At 37.4% G+C, this 18384-nt stretch overlaps 1 protein-coding gene across 1 annotated transcript in view; it reads left to right on the top strand.

Annotated features, from left to right (window-relative positions):
* Positions 1–18384, top strand: part of EPS15L1 (epidermal growth factor receptor pathway substrate 15 like 1) — a 135220-nt gene that overhangs the window by 99149 nt on the left and 17687 nt on the right. Inside the window, exon 22 of the mRNA XM_074204388.1 lies at positions 4296–4428. Within this exon, the coding sequence (XP_074060489.1) occupies positions 4296–4428 (133 nt within the window). The remainder of the gene's footprint in view (positions 1–4295; positions 4429–18384) is intronic.

The raw sequence follows: 18384 nt of genomic DNA, 5'->3' as shown, positions 1-18384 counted from the left end.
TAAGAGATGAGAATGAAGAAGTATCAACAGTGTTAGAGTGAACCTACTACTTGGTAAAACAAGTGTTGCTATGAATATTTTGAAATATATGGGATCTTTTTATCTTTAATCACTTTAAGATATGTGCCTAGCAGGGAGATAAGTTGCTTTTTAAAATAATAGGATCAATTCAGAACTCCCTTAATAGTACATTGGTATAGGGGCGGCTAGATGGTGTAGTGGATAAAGCACCGACCCTGTAGTCAGGAGTACTTGGGTTCAAATCTGGTCTCAGACACTTAATAATTACCTAGCAGTGTGGCCTTGGGCAAGCCACTTAACCCCATTGCCTTGCAAAAACTAAAAAAAAAATAGTACATTGGTATGTGCCTATCTACTGTTTCTATTTTTTGTCATCATTGCCAATATGTTAGTTGTATCTTGAAACTTCAGAGAAATTCTAATTTCTATTTATTTCTTGTTTTAGTGATTTATTGCAATTTTTCATAGAGTTGAAATCTGCACTTCTTTTGAAAACTCATCTGAGGGGCAGCTAGGTGGCACAGTGGATAGAGCACAGACCCTGGAGTCAGGAGTACCTGAGTTCAAATTCAGCCTCAGACACTTAATAATTACTTAGCTGTGTGTCCTTGTGCAAGCCACTAAACCCCATTTGCCTTGCAAAAACTAAAAAAAAAAAAAAAAAAAAAAAAAAAACCAAAAACACTTATTTGACCACTTACTTGTTCATTGAGGAAGTCATTCTTAGTCTTCTATATTTATGTTCATTTTCTATCTTGGATTTGAGATCCTTGTGAAAGATATTTGATGCAAAGATGTTTTCTTAATTGAAAGTTACTCTTTATTCTACCTATATTGATTTTATCATTCTAAAAGCTTTTCAGTTTCATATAATTGAATTTGTGTTATCTTTTTGTTTAATCTTATAAGACTAACTCTTGTTTTGGTAATAGATTCTTTTCCTTTTGGTTAGTTTTGCTGAATTATATTATTTTCTTATCAAATTTTCTTGTTATTACATTAGGTAGTTCAATGGTTAAGGTATAGGGAAGTGATATATTCAGAAATTAAAGTGATAAGAAAACAAAAGATATTTATAAAAATTAAAGTAAAAAAATTCTTCCTTGGCCATAGTTGTGAAAGATAACTTCAATGATTTTCTTTCAATCTGTTGTAATCTAATCTTATGTATTTGAATCAAAAATCCATTTGGAACTTAATGTGACATGTGGTATAAGATGCTGGTCTTAATTACCAAATTACTTTGCTATTTCAGTTTCTCCACATGAACCTGTTGTTGAAACAAAACAAGTATTTTATGGAAACATACCTTGCACATAATAAACACTTATTGACTTTGTTGAGTGAGGTAAAAAATAGTCAAACAGAAACAGATAGTTGAATTACTTGGCCTGATCATAGTTTTCAGTTTTCAATTCTTGACTCATGGAACAGTTAACAATAAGACTAAAACTATTTCCCCAGATTTAGGATCATTTTTGAAAACTTTAAATGAATGAAATATTTATTCTGATTTTTTAAAGAGCTTTCTTCATTCTTGTTCAACTATGAGAAAACAAAATGATTTTTCTGATCTATTAAAATAAAAGCTTTGCTCCAGGCTTAAAATTAGAAATTAAATTAGAAATACTTATGCACTGATTCATTGGGTCATAGATAGGAGGTCACTTAACCTTGTGGCAAATCCATAAGTCTGTAGTTTGAGCTCTTGAGATTGGAGAGTCAGTCAGATGACTCGATTTAATCTCTTTCCAAATGTATTATAGTTAGGGTTAGAGTGACTCTCTTTTTAATTGGAGTATCAGTATATGTAGCCTGTCCTCCTCCTGGGTGAGGAATGATTGTGATTTTAGTTTGAATCAGGTGACATTTGTTGAGTACCTAACCTACTTTGGACAAAACACTATATTGGGTACTGGAAGTGTGACGTATAGACAGAATAATTAAAACTACGACAGTGATGATAATTATTGCTCAGCCCTTTTAAACTTCAACAAAAAGTTTTGCATTTGTTCTAGGTACTTTGCTTTGTACTGGGTATGGCAAAGACAGACCTTAAAACAAAGTTTCTTGAGAGGAAATGCCATTAGGAATCTGTGATCTGAGCAAAAGTCAATGTTACATGAATGAAAATATGGTTGCAAAATGAGAGAAAGTGGGTGTCTAGGTGATTCCCTTGGACTCAGGAGTACCTGAGTTCAAATCTGGCCTCAGATACTTAATAATTACCTAGCTGTGTGGCCTTGGGCAAGCCACTTAACTCCATTTGCCTTGCAAAAACCTAAAAAAAAAATGAGAGAAAGCCAAACAAATTGCTTTAGAAAAATTTGAGAGGAGAAGAAAACACTTAAAAGCTGGGGAGATCATGAAAATCTAGATGATAATGTCCCCTCTTTTCTAGGGACACTCCTCTTCTAAGTATGGAGTGTTCTTCCTACAACCTAGAGCACACTCATCTTCTTTTAATGGATATGTTTTCAGATTCCTTGCTATTATTGTAATCAGGACCATATTTTATCTAAGGACATTCCTTGAATGTCCTGCTGGATTATGAATATTTGTTTCCCATTCCATTCAACTTCTCCTTACCTCCCACCCAGCATCATACAATATTTTTATTCGGGTAATTTCAAATTGAAATAATAGTAAGCCCCATTTTTCCTCTGAGCTCAGCTCAGATACCAACTCCTCATATGCTACCTCTTTAATGAAGCCTTACCTAATTTCTCATCCACTTCCCCACATTAATAGTGAACTCTCCTTTGGACTTTGAGAATAATTTGCTTCTATTTCCCTTTTGTCAATTAAGAAATCCTGTCTTATAAAACCCAGATAAATAGTTATGGTACATTCTCTTAATAGATTATAAACTCTATTAGAGAAGGAATTATTTCTTAGCTAGTAATTATCAGTATAGTTCCTTGGATTATTTAGTAGACATACTTATGAATATCTGTTGAATAATTAAATGCAGGGTAAAGAAAGAAGAAAAATTATAATAAAGTGACAGGCAACTTGTGAGGCAAGAGATCCAAGTGGTTGGAAAGATCTTTCATTGATAGTCCATGTCCGGGACCTTTCTATTTGTAATTTTTTTAAAGGTGGAAAAAAAGCCTCATTTATTTTTTAAAAAGAACATTTACATCAAATAGCAAAAGACCCATACAATTTTAATGCCCTTATGCTCATCATAGAAAGATTCATGGAAAGGGAAAGGATAGAATATTTCCACATCAACCTGGAAAAGTCTTCAAACCATTGCATCCTAAATTTTGCTGTATAAGATATCATTTGAAAAACTTAGCAATACACTGTAGCAGAAAAGTTGATATTTAAATATCAAGAAGCTGGTTAATAGGTACATTTAATGAGTTTAACACTATAGAATATCAACTGAACAATTTCTGCAACAAACTTCGGTCTTGTGGATTATAATTTTGCAGTGCTTCTGCATCTTTTACTTCCTTTTCATTGCCTCCACCCTAAACCATCCATGGAAGGGAAACATGCAAGATTCCATTATACAAACATGAAAAGAATGACATGTAAAATGAGACTGGAAGAGCAGACTAGGATCAGTCAAATGTCAGGAAAACTTGAATAACAGTTTCATTGAACCTGTCACATAACCTAGCCAGGATTCAAATTCAAGCAGAAATTCTCAAGGTATAATTTTCTGCAAGTCAGGGACAATATATCTTCTAAAATATGCTTAATGTGTTGAACTCAACTACCCACATTATTCCTCTGGTGCCCACTTGTTTGAGAGAAAAGAAATGGGGTCATTCCCCAAGTCCTGCTGCTGTTTGAGAAGACATGGTTAGTCAGGTAAGAGCATGGCCAGGACAGTCCTGTGCATGGGAACTGAAGGAACAAGGTGATTGGGGGAACAGGTTAAAATGGTCCAGGAAAATGAAAGCCAAGAAATGACTATTGGAGTTGGCAATTAAGATGCCCCTTGGACCTCAGAGCAATAAATGTCAGTAGAACTTGGACATGCCTCTTCAACAGCAGATATTCAACAACCATTTATTATAACCTGCATGTGTAACAGACACTATGCTGTACCCAGTACAGATAAGAAAAGGACTGTAGCACTTCTCTACCCTTCAGGAACTTTGAGTGATAGTTATGTGGAAACAATGAGTAGACCCAGGCTGTTGGGGTGGGCCTCACATAAAGGGGAATCAGGAGACAGCTGATTGAGTTAGGTTGATCTTCATAAGCTTTATTTGAATTGCTTGTCTATCTTCCTTTCATTTCCATTTCTACAGCCCACCCCTTCTGACCCTTTCACCTCCTCTTTTGGAGGGGTGGGATTCTCAGAGGACCCTTTTAAAAGTAAACAGGACACTCCTGCTCTGCCACCGAAGAAAAATGTTCCTCCCCGACCCAAGCCACCCAGTGGTAAGTATGATGTCTTTTTCTGTAATCAGTTTTTCCCAGTCTTCTCCACACCCCAGAAATAAGGGGAAGTAAACTAAGCCTCTTCTCATTCACTCATCTTCTCTAATTCCAACCTCAGAGAAGTCCAAGAGTTGGTTCAAATTGGGGTTATTTGGATATACAATTAGTAGTTTTAATTTTATTTCAGCAGTATAGAGTTGAGTTTTTTCCTGCATTCTAAATTCATGATGCCTTCAAAATGTAGCATGTTATTTCGAAATTCTTTGTTACTGGAGGTTCACCTCCCCTGGTAGTTTTCTAGAGGAGGCTAATTGGCTACTTGTTGGGGTTCTATAGAAGGAATTCATATTGAGGAAAAGATTTTATTAGACTGCCTTGAAGGTCCTTCCCAGCCATCATCTTTGGAATTCTCTGTGACAGCTGACACAAAGAGAACCAGAAAGGGGAAACTTTTTTCCTTTTGGAGTTGTCAGCTAGTTGATTGTTCAGAGACTTTATTCTTTTACCTGCCTTACACCAGGCAAAGGTATTTAAAAACATCTTCTTTATGATGACATTTCTCAGAATTTGCTTTTGCTAGGATAATGCTCAATAGAGTAAAATTCAGCTCCCTACGTTTCCTCCTTCACCCCACTCTTCAACATTTTCATCAGCTATTGGTATAGCAATACCATGTAGTTGGTCCATAGTTCCTTTCTTCCTGTCATTGAGAATTCTTTCTTATGTCATACCTCTGCCATTGGAGTCATAGGAGAATTACTTTCCTGGTGGATGATGAAGCATCTCCCTGCTTTCTTGAAGAATTTTTTTTTTTTAGGTTTTTTTGCAAGGCAGTGGGGTTAAGTGGCTTGCCCAAGGCCACACAGCTAAGTAATTATTAAGTATCTGAGGCCGGATTTGAACTCAGGCACTCCTGACTCCAGGGTAGGTGCTCTAACCACTGCGTCACCTAGCTGCCCCCTCTGCTTTCTGTGGTGGGGAATAGCCATTTTTATGCTGGCTAAGATTGGTGGGCTTAGTGAAGGAGTAAAAACCTCTAGCAGCTTGTTCTCCCTTTGCTCCAATAACTCCTAAGAGTAGCTTGATAGGGAGAGAATGACCACATGGCAAAGAACTGGTTGACCACAGAAAAAAAGAGCCCAAGGATTTCACATTTCCATGTTCTTATTCCCCAAACAGTGTGTTCCCTTGAAGTCAGAGGTACAGGGTCTGCTCAGCAGCTATATTATCTTGAATACATAATCTAAGAGTTTCCTCTAATTCCTATCAGTCTCCCTCTGGTTCCATTCTCAGGAATGATTCCATTCTATCCAGGAAGTTTAGCTGTAGATATTCAAAGAAACAGTTCCATTGAGGAAGAAAGAGTAGGGGAGCACCCTCATAAAACTGGAGTGAGAGAAGGTGTGTGTAGTGCATGGCTCAGGCCTTCCTAGGAGAATAGCATCAAGATGAGCCTGAGGCTGGGCAGAGAAGCACAAAGCAACAAAGAGGTGCTCATGAATGGGTTTTTCTAACTTGGCAGAAAGGACCAAAGAAAATCTTAATGCTACCACCCAGGGAGCTTGAACACATGGTGAGGAAAGATGGAGAAGAGAGGTGACCACTCTGCTCTTTTTTGGTTTTTGTTTTCTCTATCAAAAAGGATAAAGTAAAAAAAAAGGATATCTGAAACCCAAGATAAATGAGTTGAGAGATTAAGAGAGCACTTATCTATCCTCCATTAATTTATATCCCTAGTTCAGATGAGTTATACTTCAAGGGTTCTGAAAATACCAATGGACATGATTCCTGGGCTACCATCAGTGATCTTTGAAAGATCACGGAGGGGCGGCTAGGTGGCGCAGTGGATAAAGCACTGGCCCTGGAGTCAGGAGTACCTGGGTTCAAATCCGGTCTCAGACACTTAATAATTACCTAGCCGTGTGGCCTTGGGCAAGCCACTTAACCCCATTTGCCTTGCCAAAAGCTAAAAAAAAAAGATCATGGAGAACAAAACAAATGTACATGGTACCCAGATTTTTTTTTAATGGAATAAAATGTTCAAACAAAAATGCCCTTGATTCCTGGCAGCATTCTAGAATATGTTGTCAAAGGGATGATTAGTAAACATGATGCAACCACTTAGAATAGCTTGTGCCAATTTTTACCTTTTTTTTTTTTGGTGGGGGTGGGGGTGGGTGGCACAAGATTAAAAATTCTATGAAGTGATAGAATTAGGTAGATTCAGAACTCTTTGAATAGTGGAACCAAAGAATAGTCATTAATGGGTCAGTGTCTGCTTGGAAGGAAGTCATTAGTGGAGTGTCCCTGGAAGAGTTCTTAACAAGGCTAGAACATTAGGCTGAATCAAAAAACATTAAATAAGATAAATGAAGAGATTTATTCTTGAGAAGCTGATTTTCCAGGTTTGCATATGAGCTTGGAGAGAGCCATTTGTCTGGAACAGATCTGGGTATTTAATGGGTTTCAGGCTCACTAATCTAGATCAAATAAGGGGATCTGAGGCTGTATTCTGTGTCCTGCTCTGTTCTGCTTTAGTCAGACACCTGCAAGTACTGTGTTCAGAAGTCATGGGATGACTAGAAGAGTGAAGGTCCTGAAGACCATGTCATCTAAGGGTCAGAGCACTTTTAAAGAAAAGCCTTTAATCAGTGTCTTGAAATATCTGAAGTACTGTGGTGTGGAACAGCAAAATGCTTCAGATAGCATTTTAAGCTTTCCAAGGCCTTGTGGAATAAATGCTACCAGAATATTTAAGACTCAGAGAGGGGCAGCTAGGTGGCGTAGTGGATAGAGCACCGGCCCTGGAGTCAGGAGGACCTGAGTTCAAATCCAGCCTCAGACACTTAATAATTGCCTAGCTGTGTGGCCTTGGGCAAGCCTTGCAAAAATCTAAAACAAACAAACAAAAATAAAAAGACTCCGAGAAGGAATACAATTCACTATGGGCCTGAGCCACAGCCACATGACTAACATAAGCATCAAAAGCTGCATAGTGCCCTCAGGCCTCCATACCCTGCTTGACTACAAGAGGGCAGAACCAGGAGTAACTTGTGTGAGATACAGAGGCACACACTCATAGGTTTGATGGAGGGAAAATCTTTCTAATGATTTGAGCTGTTCAAAAATGTAATAGATTCCCTTGGGAAATTGTAGGTTTCTCTTCCATAGTGGTATTTGAGCAAAGTCTTGATAACCATTTGATGGTTTGTTATGTGAAGGGGGATGTCTTGTTCTGGTACAGATTGGACTTGGCCTATGAGCTTCCTTACATAGTTCTGTCATTCTGTGAATGAAATGATGAGATAAAAGATTTTTATTAATACCATAAAACAAAAAGTGATATTCTTAAAAGAACTAATCAGTGCAATTTACAGATTATTACAGTTATTTTTGTTGTCCATTTATATCTTTGTTAAAGTAAAGTAATAGCATCCTAAAGAGTTAGAATGGAGCTCTCCATTAGTTCTTATTTTCCAGGCAAGATGATAGCCACACTTCTTCAAGAATATAAATGATTATTAGGTTGCAACAAAAATTTCTCTGATCTCTTCACTTCATTTATGTCCTGACTCTCCACTTCTGACTTATGCCCAACCCATCTCTCCCAGCTCTGCTCTTGATTCTCTAAATTTTCCCACTCCCACTCCAGCAGCCTTCTCAACTTGGGAAATGCCTCAATTCCATCTACCCTTTAGTGAGTTTCTACTTAGAGCCTCCACTTAAGGAAACATCTAAGAGTGGCTAGCCATGCTCAGTTCTGTCTTGGTTCTGCTCTTGTTTTTTAACCATTTGGGACAGAGATTTTTTGAAATATGTTAATATGGAAGACATGAGTATAATTTCATTTCTTATTGATGATTCATGATAATTGTTAGGTAACATTGTAAAGCCTTTCAGTGCTGAGATTGTCCACATTTCTGGCAATTCCCACCTTATTTTCTATTTTGCTGCTTTTAATCTCCTGAGGGCAGACAATTCAATTCAGCTAATGATTATTCACATTCCTATAGTGTTTTCAGGTTACAAAGCACTGTACTTGCAAATCCTGTTTTTTAGATAAGTAAAATAATGCAAAAGGTGTTAAATGATTTGTTCAGCTAGTTAAGTGTCAGAGTTAGAACTCACATTTAGGTCTTTACTTTCAATAGCAGAACTCTTTTGCTATCACACCATTGATTTATCAATAAATAAGTTCTTTTTTGTGTATGAGACACACTGTGCTCACAATGTTGTAAGATAGAAAGATAAAGATACAGTCTAGGCCCTTACGAAGCTTATCAGTATAATAAGCTTAGTAAGAGTTACATGTGCTAGAAGAAATCTTTTGCTCTGACTTTTGACAGCTATTTTCCTTAATTCTGGGTTTGGAACTATGTTTAGGAAGTTTAAATTTGTAAGGGATACAATAACAGGTGTGTATTCAGTTAATATTTGTTCAGGTTTTTTTTTTTTAGTTGTATCTAATTTATTGTGAACCCATTTGGGGTTTTCTTGGCAAACAATGATTTCCCATTTCCTCCTCTACCTTATTTTATTTGTTTTTTTTTTTTGCAAGACAGTGGGGTTAAGTGACTTGTCCAAGGTCACATAACTAGGTAATTATTAAGTGTCTACGGTTAGATTTGAACTCAGGTCCTCCTGACTCCAGGGCCAGTGCTTTATCCACTGTGCCACCTAGCCACCCCTACCTCATTTTAAAGATGAAGAAACTGAGGCAAATAGGGTGAAGCGACTTGCCCAGGGTCACACAGCTGGTGTCAGATGCCAGATTTGACCTCAGGCCCAGCATTCTATCTGCTGTGCCACCTAATATTAATTTATCAAAGAAACACCTCCTAATTATAAGGTGTTGTGTTTGATACTGAGGATATAAAAATGTGACAGACAGAGAGCATACATTTCTTAAATGCTTACTTTGTGCTAGGCCCCAAGCTAGGAGCTGGGCTACAAAACACTAGACAAAACAAGATAATCCCTCCTCTCAAGGAACTTCCATTCTAATAGAGGACTATAAACTGTCAAAGGCGATAGGCTAGAATGGAGGGGAAGGAGCATAATGGGACAAGACAGCTGATGAGGAAGTGAGAATAAGTTTAGCTTGGAGGGAAATGAGTAGCGTTGGCTGAAGTCCCTCAAGAAATGGCCTCCTGGCTAGGGTACTGGGCAGTGACATTGGTGGTGAACAAGGCAGCAGTGGGGGAGTGTAGCACCCAGACAGGGAACTAAGTAGCCTTCAGATCCTAGTTCTCATCTCTTTGTAAAGTTTTCACACACCTCATCTTGATTCTAACATTTCTTCTGGATGGGTTGTTCAGCTGTATTCTCATCACTCTCTCTAGCTGGGTCCCTTCTCAAATCTGAGCTTCCAGGGGGTCATTCTTCTTGAAGCTATTTCTTCTTCCATTCCTCCATGCCCCAGTTCGAGCCTTGTCTGTAGCATGTGTTTATGCTTCAGAGTGCATAACTTGCTATCAAAAGCAAGGAATTTAGAGTATAGTAGAACCGATAAGAAATAAAAAGATAAGCTTAACATTACCCCAACCATTGTTGTTTCAAGTAATTAATAGATGTTTGTTCATTGATTAAAGCATCCTAGTCAAGCCTCACTGAAATGTCATTTGGCGTTTGCTTCTTTCTAACATTGTTCCAGTCATCTGCATACTATCTTATTACTTAGCCTTGTGTTGTTCAGAATCAGTTATAATGAAATGAAGTGGGAAATGGTTGAAAATAGATAACCACAATAATTCCATATTTCTGTTTATTATATTACCATTCAGTCAATCACCCAGTTTCAAGAGCTCCGTCACCATTTTCCCCCATTCAAAATACAAGTTGTACTATACATAGCTAATTTTACAATCCTCAGTATCCAGCAAGTCTTTTTTTTTCTTTTCCACTTTGCTTTGTTACATTCAGTTTTAGATCTGACCTTCTTCCTACCTCTATTTTCTCCCTTTCCAATCCACTGGACCATTCCACTGGGCACTTCTCAATTCAAAACATTCAGTGGTTCCCAGTTGTGTACTGGACTAAAAGTTCCTTGGCCTGGCTTTCAGAATGCTTCACAAGCTGATTCCAGCCTGTTTATTACATCCTACTCCTTTTCTCACTCTCTCTGTTCCAGCCAAACCTAACTTGGGAGGTTTTGTCCATATTTTTTCCAGCCTCTACAATATTTACACATACTGTCCCTCCATCTGAAATGATCTTTCCCTGAGATTTCTGCCTCTTGACTTCCTTCCCTTCAAGTCATCTCCAGAGTCATCTGTTCTATTAAACCTTTCCAATTCCTATTTCTTCACTATTAAGTATGACACCTTTCTTGGATCTCTGAGGTCATTCTATTTGAACATCTCCTATGTATAGTACAACTTGTATTTTGGTTATTTGTATGTTTGTCTTCTCTCTTACTAGATTACAAATTTCTTGAGAGTGGAAACTATGTGGACTTTTCATCTGTGTATCTTTAGCATTTAATACAGCTATATATATACTGGAATGTTAATAAATTTTTGAATTGAATTGATTGTGAGAGGGCCTTGAAGTACCCCATACTTTGCTTATTAAATTCTCTTTGCTAGACCAGATAAATTATTTTGCCCTTTCCACATTGACCTCATTTTATAACTTCTTGTTCATTTCATGAAGAGAGGCAGTTTTACATTCATGAAATTAGTTTAATCCTGGGATTCAGGAAACGACTATACTCTTCTTCTTTCTTCTCATTAACTTTTTCTGTATGATATCACTAGATAAAGAATATTCCCATTCCTTCCTACCTACCTCCCTCACTTGGATGTTACTCAGATAAATGAAAGATGTCTTTAACCTCACTTGTCCTCATTTTCCTTTTCTGTAAATGGGAAAGACAGATTCAGCTGGACTATATTATTTCTAAAGCCATTTCTTGATATGATCCTATGGACTATTGTGACCTTCTTGAACAACAGGCTTTTTAAATTTAGCATATTGTTATTTTATTATTAATACAGTAGGGAAATCTGTAGTACTCATTTGTCTTTGATTTTCCCGTAATAGATGAAATGACTGAAATGTTTTGTTTCTAAGAGGTAGACAACATCTATGGTCCTGTTATGTTTATACTCAATAGTCAAGAACTCAGACTAGTGGTATGCAGCTTCTAGAATAGTATCTCATGAAAGACACTTTCTTTATGGGTTTTTATAAATGCAAACATTCTTAATACAAGAACATCCTGTTCCCTTAGTGTATTGAAATTGGTTGTGATGTCAAATCTAACATGTTCTCAAGAAAGTTCAAAGGCTTCAGTTGACAGCAACTCAATGAACACACCTTGGTCTAGGGCACCTGAGTCTTTTGTCCAGACTCTGCTTTGTTAATGCAGATTGAAATGTGGTCATTGTACTTAAATGCAGGGCAATCATTATTAGCAATAGTTTCAGGTTTAACAGATTGTATCTGAGGAATCTTATAGGCTTTTATATTAAGTTCCATGAAAAAATATATTTTTATTTAGGAAACTTCATTCTTAGAAACAGTATACTTATCCTTCCTACTTTTTATGCAATTGAGAGTAAGTGGTTACTTAAAACACGAGAAGTTACATAGTCTCTTACAAGATAGAAATGAGTATTGAAGGAAAACCCACCTCAAATTGCAAACTTTGAGATGCAGTAATTTCCGTTGATGTCTTGATCTCTTTGCCTGAAGTCTATGGCCAAAACATGTTAAGGAAGAAAACATACCATGTAAAAAACCCACCAATGGAAAATGTTGGAGCATTGTTTTCATTTCACTTCTAATCAAAGAGAAGCTGACAAAGCATATTTAAAATTTTTGAAAATTTATACAGTTTGTATAGTGGCACTACTAAAAAAATGGATGATCTAATGCCAGGAACTAGAAAGAGAGGTCCTCTTGCTCTTGGTATTCATGACCAAAGGAGCTAGGGTGAGAAGTTTATCTGGAATAATTTCATGTTTGTTTCATACTTAATAACCTTATTCATTCAACAAGCATGTATGAAGTACCAGAGTATTGCACTGGTCCTGGGGAGAAATTTCAGGGTCTTTTCTTTGTTCATTTAGCTTGATGGAATAGATCAGCCTGTATGGACAAGCAAATAGAATGATACTGAGTTTTTAAGGATCCAATGAAAAAGTTCTAGAAAAGTAAATCCAGTGGAAATTCTCTAAGGCCTCTTTTTTCTGACTTAAGCTTGATTTTTGAGAGTATTGTGGCAATGGTAGATTTGGATTCAAAGACCTGAGTTCATGTCCTTATTCTACCACTCACTATCTTTGTGACCTTGGATAAATCATTTGACCTTTCTAAGCCTCAGTTTTGTAGTAAAATGAAAAAGATAACACTTGTACTGTGTTCAGATAAGATAATCACATGTGGAAAACACAGTGTTGTGTTGTAAAATGTTGTATGAATATGAGTAGGTCTTATTGATTACACTGTGGTTGGTGGATAGATAGTAGTGGTAAGCTGTGTGCTAGAGATCGAGTTGACACAGTTCTGCCCGTTAGGAGCTTATGTTGGGAGGAGACAGTCATGTACACACCACTTACACCACACACCCCCTCTAATTAGCTTTTATGTTTGTTTGATTTGGTTAGATTTTTACATTTTGCTTATTTAATGCTTCCTTACCTAGAGAAAGCATTTGGAGATAGCTGAGAATACCTTGTGAAATCATCTTCACACTGGTAGGGAGAGCCAAGTACAACTCCCTTACCTTTGGTGAGCCCGATTTTTCTCTCTGTACCATATAAATAAATACTGCTGGTAATAGTATCAATAGTCATCTTTGTTTCACTGAAGCTCTGCTAGATGATTTGCCAAAGGTCAGGCTTTTAAAGGTCTTCAGAGGCAGAACTTAAGCTCAGACCTTTTGACTTAAGACCACTCTTCTTACCACAGTCCATACTGTCTCTGAGTGTATTGAATCTGATTTAATATAAAAATTTTGAGTTGAAAACATTCAGTAGTGCATTCAATGATTGGTGACTTTTTTCTTTGCAGAAGAGGTTTAATTTATTCCACAAATATACATTAAATGTCTACTATGTAATATACAAAGGAGTAGTACTAGATGCTGAATGACAATATTTTACAAAATTGGAGACCTGTGTAATTTATAATGTTCTTCTATTACCTTATTTGAGCTTCACAGCAATCCTGTGGCAGGGAATGGGATTTATTATCCCTACCTCATAGACAAGGTCAGTGAGACCCTGGCCCAGAGAGGTTGAGTGGTTTCCTCTGTCAAGGTCACACAGTGGCAGAACTGATTTCAAGCCCAGTGTTCTCTCTTTGGTATTATCTCTGAAAGAAAAATTCATGAGCTATACCACTTTGCATGGACCCAAAACAAGCTTATGTCCCTGGCCTTTGTACAGTTTCCATTTTGTACTTCCTTTATAAAATCACAACATTCAAAGGGAAAGGGACATTAGACATCAACATTTGACAGATGGGGAACCTGAGAATGCAGGAATTCTTTAAGCCAGCTAGTTAGTTGTAGCCAAGACACTTAACTCATGAACATCCTGCTGCCCAGCTCCTGGTCCAGTTGACCACACCATACTGCAGATTGCTCAGATTTTGTGGGAGTGATTTAGGTGTTTCCCTTGACTTAATTCCCGAGTGCTACAAATAATTAGAAGTTATATATCTTTTTCCTGTAGCTGAAGATGCTACATTTAAACACTTCTAGATAATAAAACCTGGTCCAGTGTCAAACTTTCCAGAATTTCCTGCAACAAACTGATTAACTGTTTTACTTCTTAGCTTTAGTAGCGGACTTTCTTCTGGTGACCAGGTGGATATTTTGTCGTTGCGATTTGCATTCTTTTCAAGATTGTTCTTAATAACTTTTAAGAAAACAGGTATTCATTTGAGACAGGTTTATTTGCTTCTGCCTGGCACATTGAAAATGAATACCTAGCAAGCTCCTGAAACCTGGCAGTTAAACTTAGTACTCTACAATTCTCTCAGGTAAACAATGATATATTTTCTGCAACGAACTACAGATTGAAATCAGTCAGAGTTCACCGCTGAATAGTTTCTAGGTAAAAGTTGTTGATTTGCAAAGAGAGAAACAGATTTTTTTTTAAGTGCAGGAAATGGCTGTGTGGGTGTCAGTGATTGGGTTACAAGCAGAATTCAGTCCTTTAGCACTGTGATACGGGGATCTGGCTGCAGTGGCCCCACCCTTCCCCACTTCCTTCACACGAAGCCCGGTGCATCTCTCTCCCCTGTGGTTTGGTTGTACAGCAAGCCAGTGACATTAGTGGAAGAGCCTCGACCACTAACCATTAAATAACCTTTAACCTCCACTCCAATTTTATTATCAATATATTGCTTCTAATGACCTTTTAACCCTAACAACTCTCCAAAATAACTTTTTTTTAAATAAATTCTTATATGGGAATTTCATGGGGAATATCTGTTTGCATTGTGCACATTAAGTTCATTGCCAGTGACCTGGGGTCCTTAATTCAATGTAAATGGTGACCTACAAAATACAGTTTTTCTAATAGGAAATATATTCTGTCTCTTATGCTTTTGTGGAGCTTAAATTCAGGACATCTTGATACTGAATTTAGATGCTTTTTCTTGGGGATGATTTTGTTTCCTTACTTGAGTTATACATGTTTCCAAAGCCACTGTGATTGAATGTGTAACAGGAATGTCAATAATTGGAAACTTGTTAGAAATCACATAATTGATTAACAATGAGGGCTGTCAATATTAGGTAATTAGGATCAACTTGTTCTATGCAACATTAAAATGTCAAGGAAAAATTGAAACCAGAATAGTCAGCAAAGATTTAATTACATTTTTTTTTAAATCCCTCTTTTCTGGCCCTCAGTTTTATTGCACAAATGTGTCTTAATTGCTTCTTCAGTTTTACGATGTGGTTAATGCCTTCTACCCTCAGGTTAGGCACTTTAATTCTGCTCCCACAGTGATTTAAAAAAATTTTTTTTGAAGATTCTGAGTTGTTGAAATAGAAATCGTTAGCCACTATTTCCCATGGCTCTTAAAAGCATATTTAGGAAATTATTTTTGTTGAGTCATAAATGAATATTAGAGATTTGATCTTTACAATGAAAAATGCATATTTGAGGGAAGCTTAATAGAAAATGCGTCTAAATCAGAAGTTCTTAATTAGCCTTTGCTACTGACTTTAAAAAATATTTTGACAACTATTTAAATATAATTGATTTCCTTTTCAGACCTACATATTTTAGTTTGTGTATTTAAAAAGAATATTCTGAGATGGAGTCTGGCTTCAACAGATAGCAAGGAGGCCATAACAGAAAAGATTAACAACCTCTGATCTAAATAGATGCTCATTTAGAAAATATTATGCTGAGAAAATCTTTGGAAACAAAGACCTGGAATTTTCAGTTGTCTTCAGAAAAGTGTTTAGAACTAGGACAAAGTGCTCTTTCATCATTTTAGTGTCTCCAGTTAATTATACATGACTGACAACTGTCTGGGGTCCTACATTATTCCTTGTTTTGAGTTGTGGAAGGAGTATAATTCTTTCTTGGGTTTCCTCTGATAGGTGATCTTTCTCAACCATAGAGGATTGTGAATTCAAAGTAGAAGTTTTGCCTAATTTGGTGTATACCTATCAGGAAGAACTGGTAGAGTACGAGTTTGGTACCAAAGTCATAACTAGTGAAACATAGCTGATGCCCAGGCATTAAGGGCTCCTGCTCATGTAGGCAAGAGAAGGTGGAAGAACATAGGATCCCAGAGTCAAAGGGGTGCTGTCAGCCCCTGGGGCTAGTAGGTTCTTGGACTGGAATCCCTGCTTTGTTAGTTACTGACTTGCATCGCCCTGATGGGGTATTTTTTTTTAAATATCCTCTGTGAACATATTTCCAGCCTCACACCAACCAGTAGAGTGTGATTTCCTCAGTGTTGTTGTAGAGTTCCTCTACAGCAACAAAAACTTAATATTGGGTACGCAGCATGGAATTCTGGAGAGATCTTTTGCTCTGGCATCTAAGGACAAGGATTCAAATCATTCCCTCACCCCCAAATATTTGACTACCTGTGTATTGTTGGGCAAACCACTGAACCTGCCTTGACCTCTTGTTTCCTCTTCTGTAAAATGAAGGGATTGGTTTAGATAAATGACCTGTGAGGTGCTTTCAGTCCCACGGCTCTGGTCCTATGATCCTATATATTCCCATTGCTAAGTAGAGTGCCTGGCTCTTAACAAATGATCTTTCAGTTGTTTGACTGATTGTGAGCAAGAATATTCACTTTCCTGAGACTCAATTTCCTCATCTCTCAATACTACTTTCTATGCAAGGTGGAACTGTAAGACATTGTGCAGGTTCAGAGGATTTAGAGTTAGAAGTCATCTCATTCAATCCTCATGCTTTACAGATGAGGAAACGAGACCTAGAGGGGAGAAGGGACTTTCTCAGTAAATATAAGTTGCCATTTCCATTGCCTGGGGGCCCAACAATAGAGAGAATTCTCTTAGACCTATTCTCCTAGACCTGAGGTGGGATGATGGCACAGGGAGAGTGTAGATAACCAAAGATCCTTCCTACAGTCCAGCCACCCAGAGAGAGTGGTTGTGGTATACTCAGAAGCAGCTCCTTCTTGATGTCCTTGCTTTCTCCTGTATTAAGGCAATGAGACTTATTCTGCTGGGCCCCAGAATAGAATCAGGAGCAGTTCAGGGAGTGACAAGAAGGCAGATTTGAGTTCAATGGGAGAGGAAGACCTTTCTAGTACTTCTTTAAGATGGAAATTCTCTTTGGAGTTTCTGCAGAAAGAGCTCGAGGACCCCATATTGGGTTAGGTAGGGGATTCTTGTTCAGGAATTGGTTGGACTGAATTAGATTTCTAAGTTTCTAGTTCTAAAATTCTATGTTTCTCTGATTTCCTTTCCTCTTGGAAAGGTTTGCCATCAAAGCATCAAGTATTGGACTGGAAGCATGTTGTGGTCAAAAGGTCACTGGCATCAGTGTCAAAGGACAGGAGTTCCAACCCCACCTCTGATACTAATTCCCTTTGTGACCTTGGGCAATTTACTGAACTGCTATTAAGGAGGTCCTTATTTCCACCATTTCTTTCTTCTTCCTGACTGTTCATGTTTATTAAAGACACCATTAAAAATATACCTTATACAGTACAAGAAAAAAATAAATTCTTACTGTATAATCCACATCTGTAACTCCTATTTACCATACCCTATCTAGAACTGGGAAAAACATCTTAAGCCATTGACAATGATTCTCAGAGCATTCTACTGTTTTTTGCTACAATAGAATGAGGGCTACTTTAGAACTTGAGAGTAGAAGCAGTTTTTGTTTGAGACTTTTTATCCCCTCAGTGTCTGATTCTAAAGCCAGTATAAGATTGACTAATATTCAGGTGAACCAAGGAGAGGAAAGGAGACTCAACCCTAGTGGGACAGCTAACAAAACAGTTAGTCTGAACTCACATTCCCCTCCCCACCCCCATTTCTGTTTCTCAGAGTCTGAGTGTATATTATCTTTCTTTTTAAATGAAACAATAAGTTGTATTTCAGTACAGTTAGCTTTCACTGTAGGAAATGACAAGATTCATAGCTCAGCACTGTTTTTATGACCTACATGGTGTAACCCACTGTAGAATTCATTTAGTTGGATTCATTGGCTTATGCTAGGGGAGAGGGAGTGAACTTTATGAGATGTCTGCAGAAATGAGGCAAATCAGATCCATGAACTATTGACCAAAATAAAATCAAGTGACTTGAGTCAAAGTCTGAGGACGTAGTGCTGTGATTTTGTCATGAGAAGAATTGCTGTGTGAAATGCCTTGTTGTTTACTAGCAGTATATTGTTGTTCCCTGCCTTTCTCCTCCCTTCTCCCTTTCTACAGAACCAGTGTCTAGTTTTTTTATAAATTATATGCAGTCCTTTTATAGGAACCACTTGAAAT

Source organism: Macrotis lagotis, chromosome X (assembly GCF_037893015.1).
Source record: "Macrotis lagotis isolate mMagLag1 chromosome X, bilby.v1.9.chrom.fasta, whole genome shotgun sequence".
Lineage (NCBI taxonomy): Eukaryota > Metazoa > Chordata > Mammalia > Peramelemorphia > Peramelidae > Macrotis > Macrotis lagotis.
This window is presented reverse-complemented; position numbering and strand designations above follow the sequence as displayed.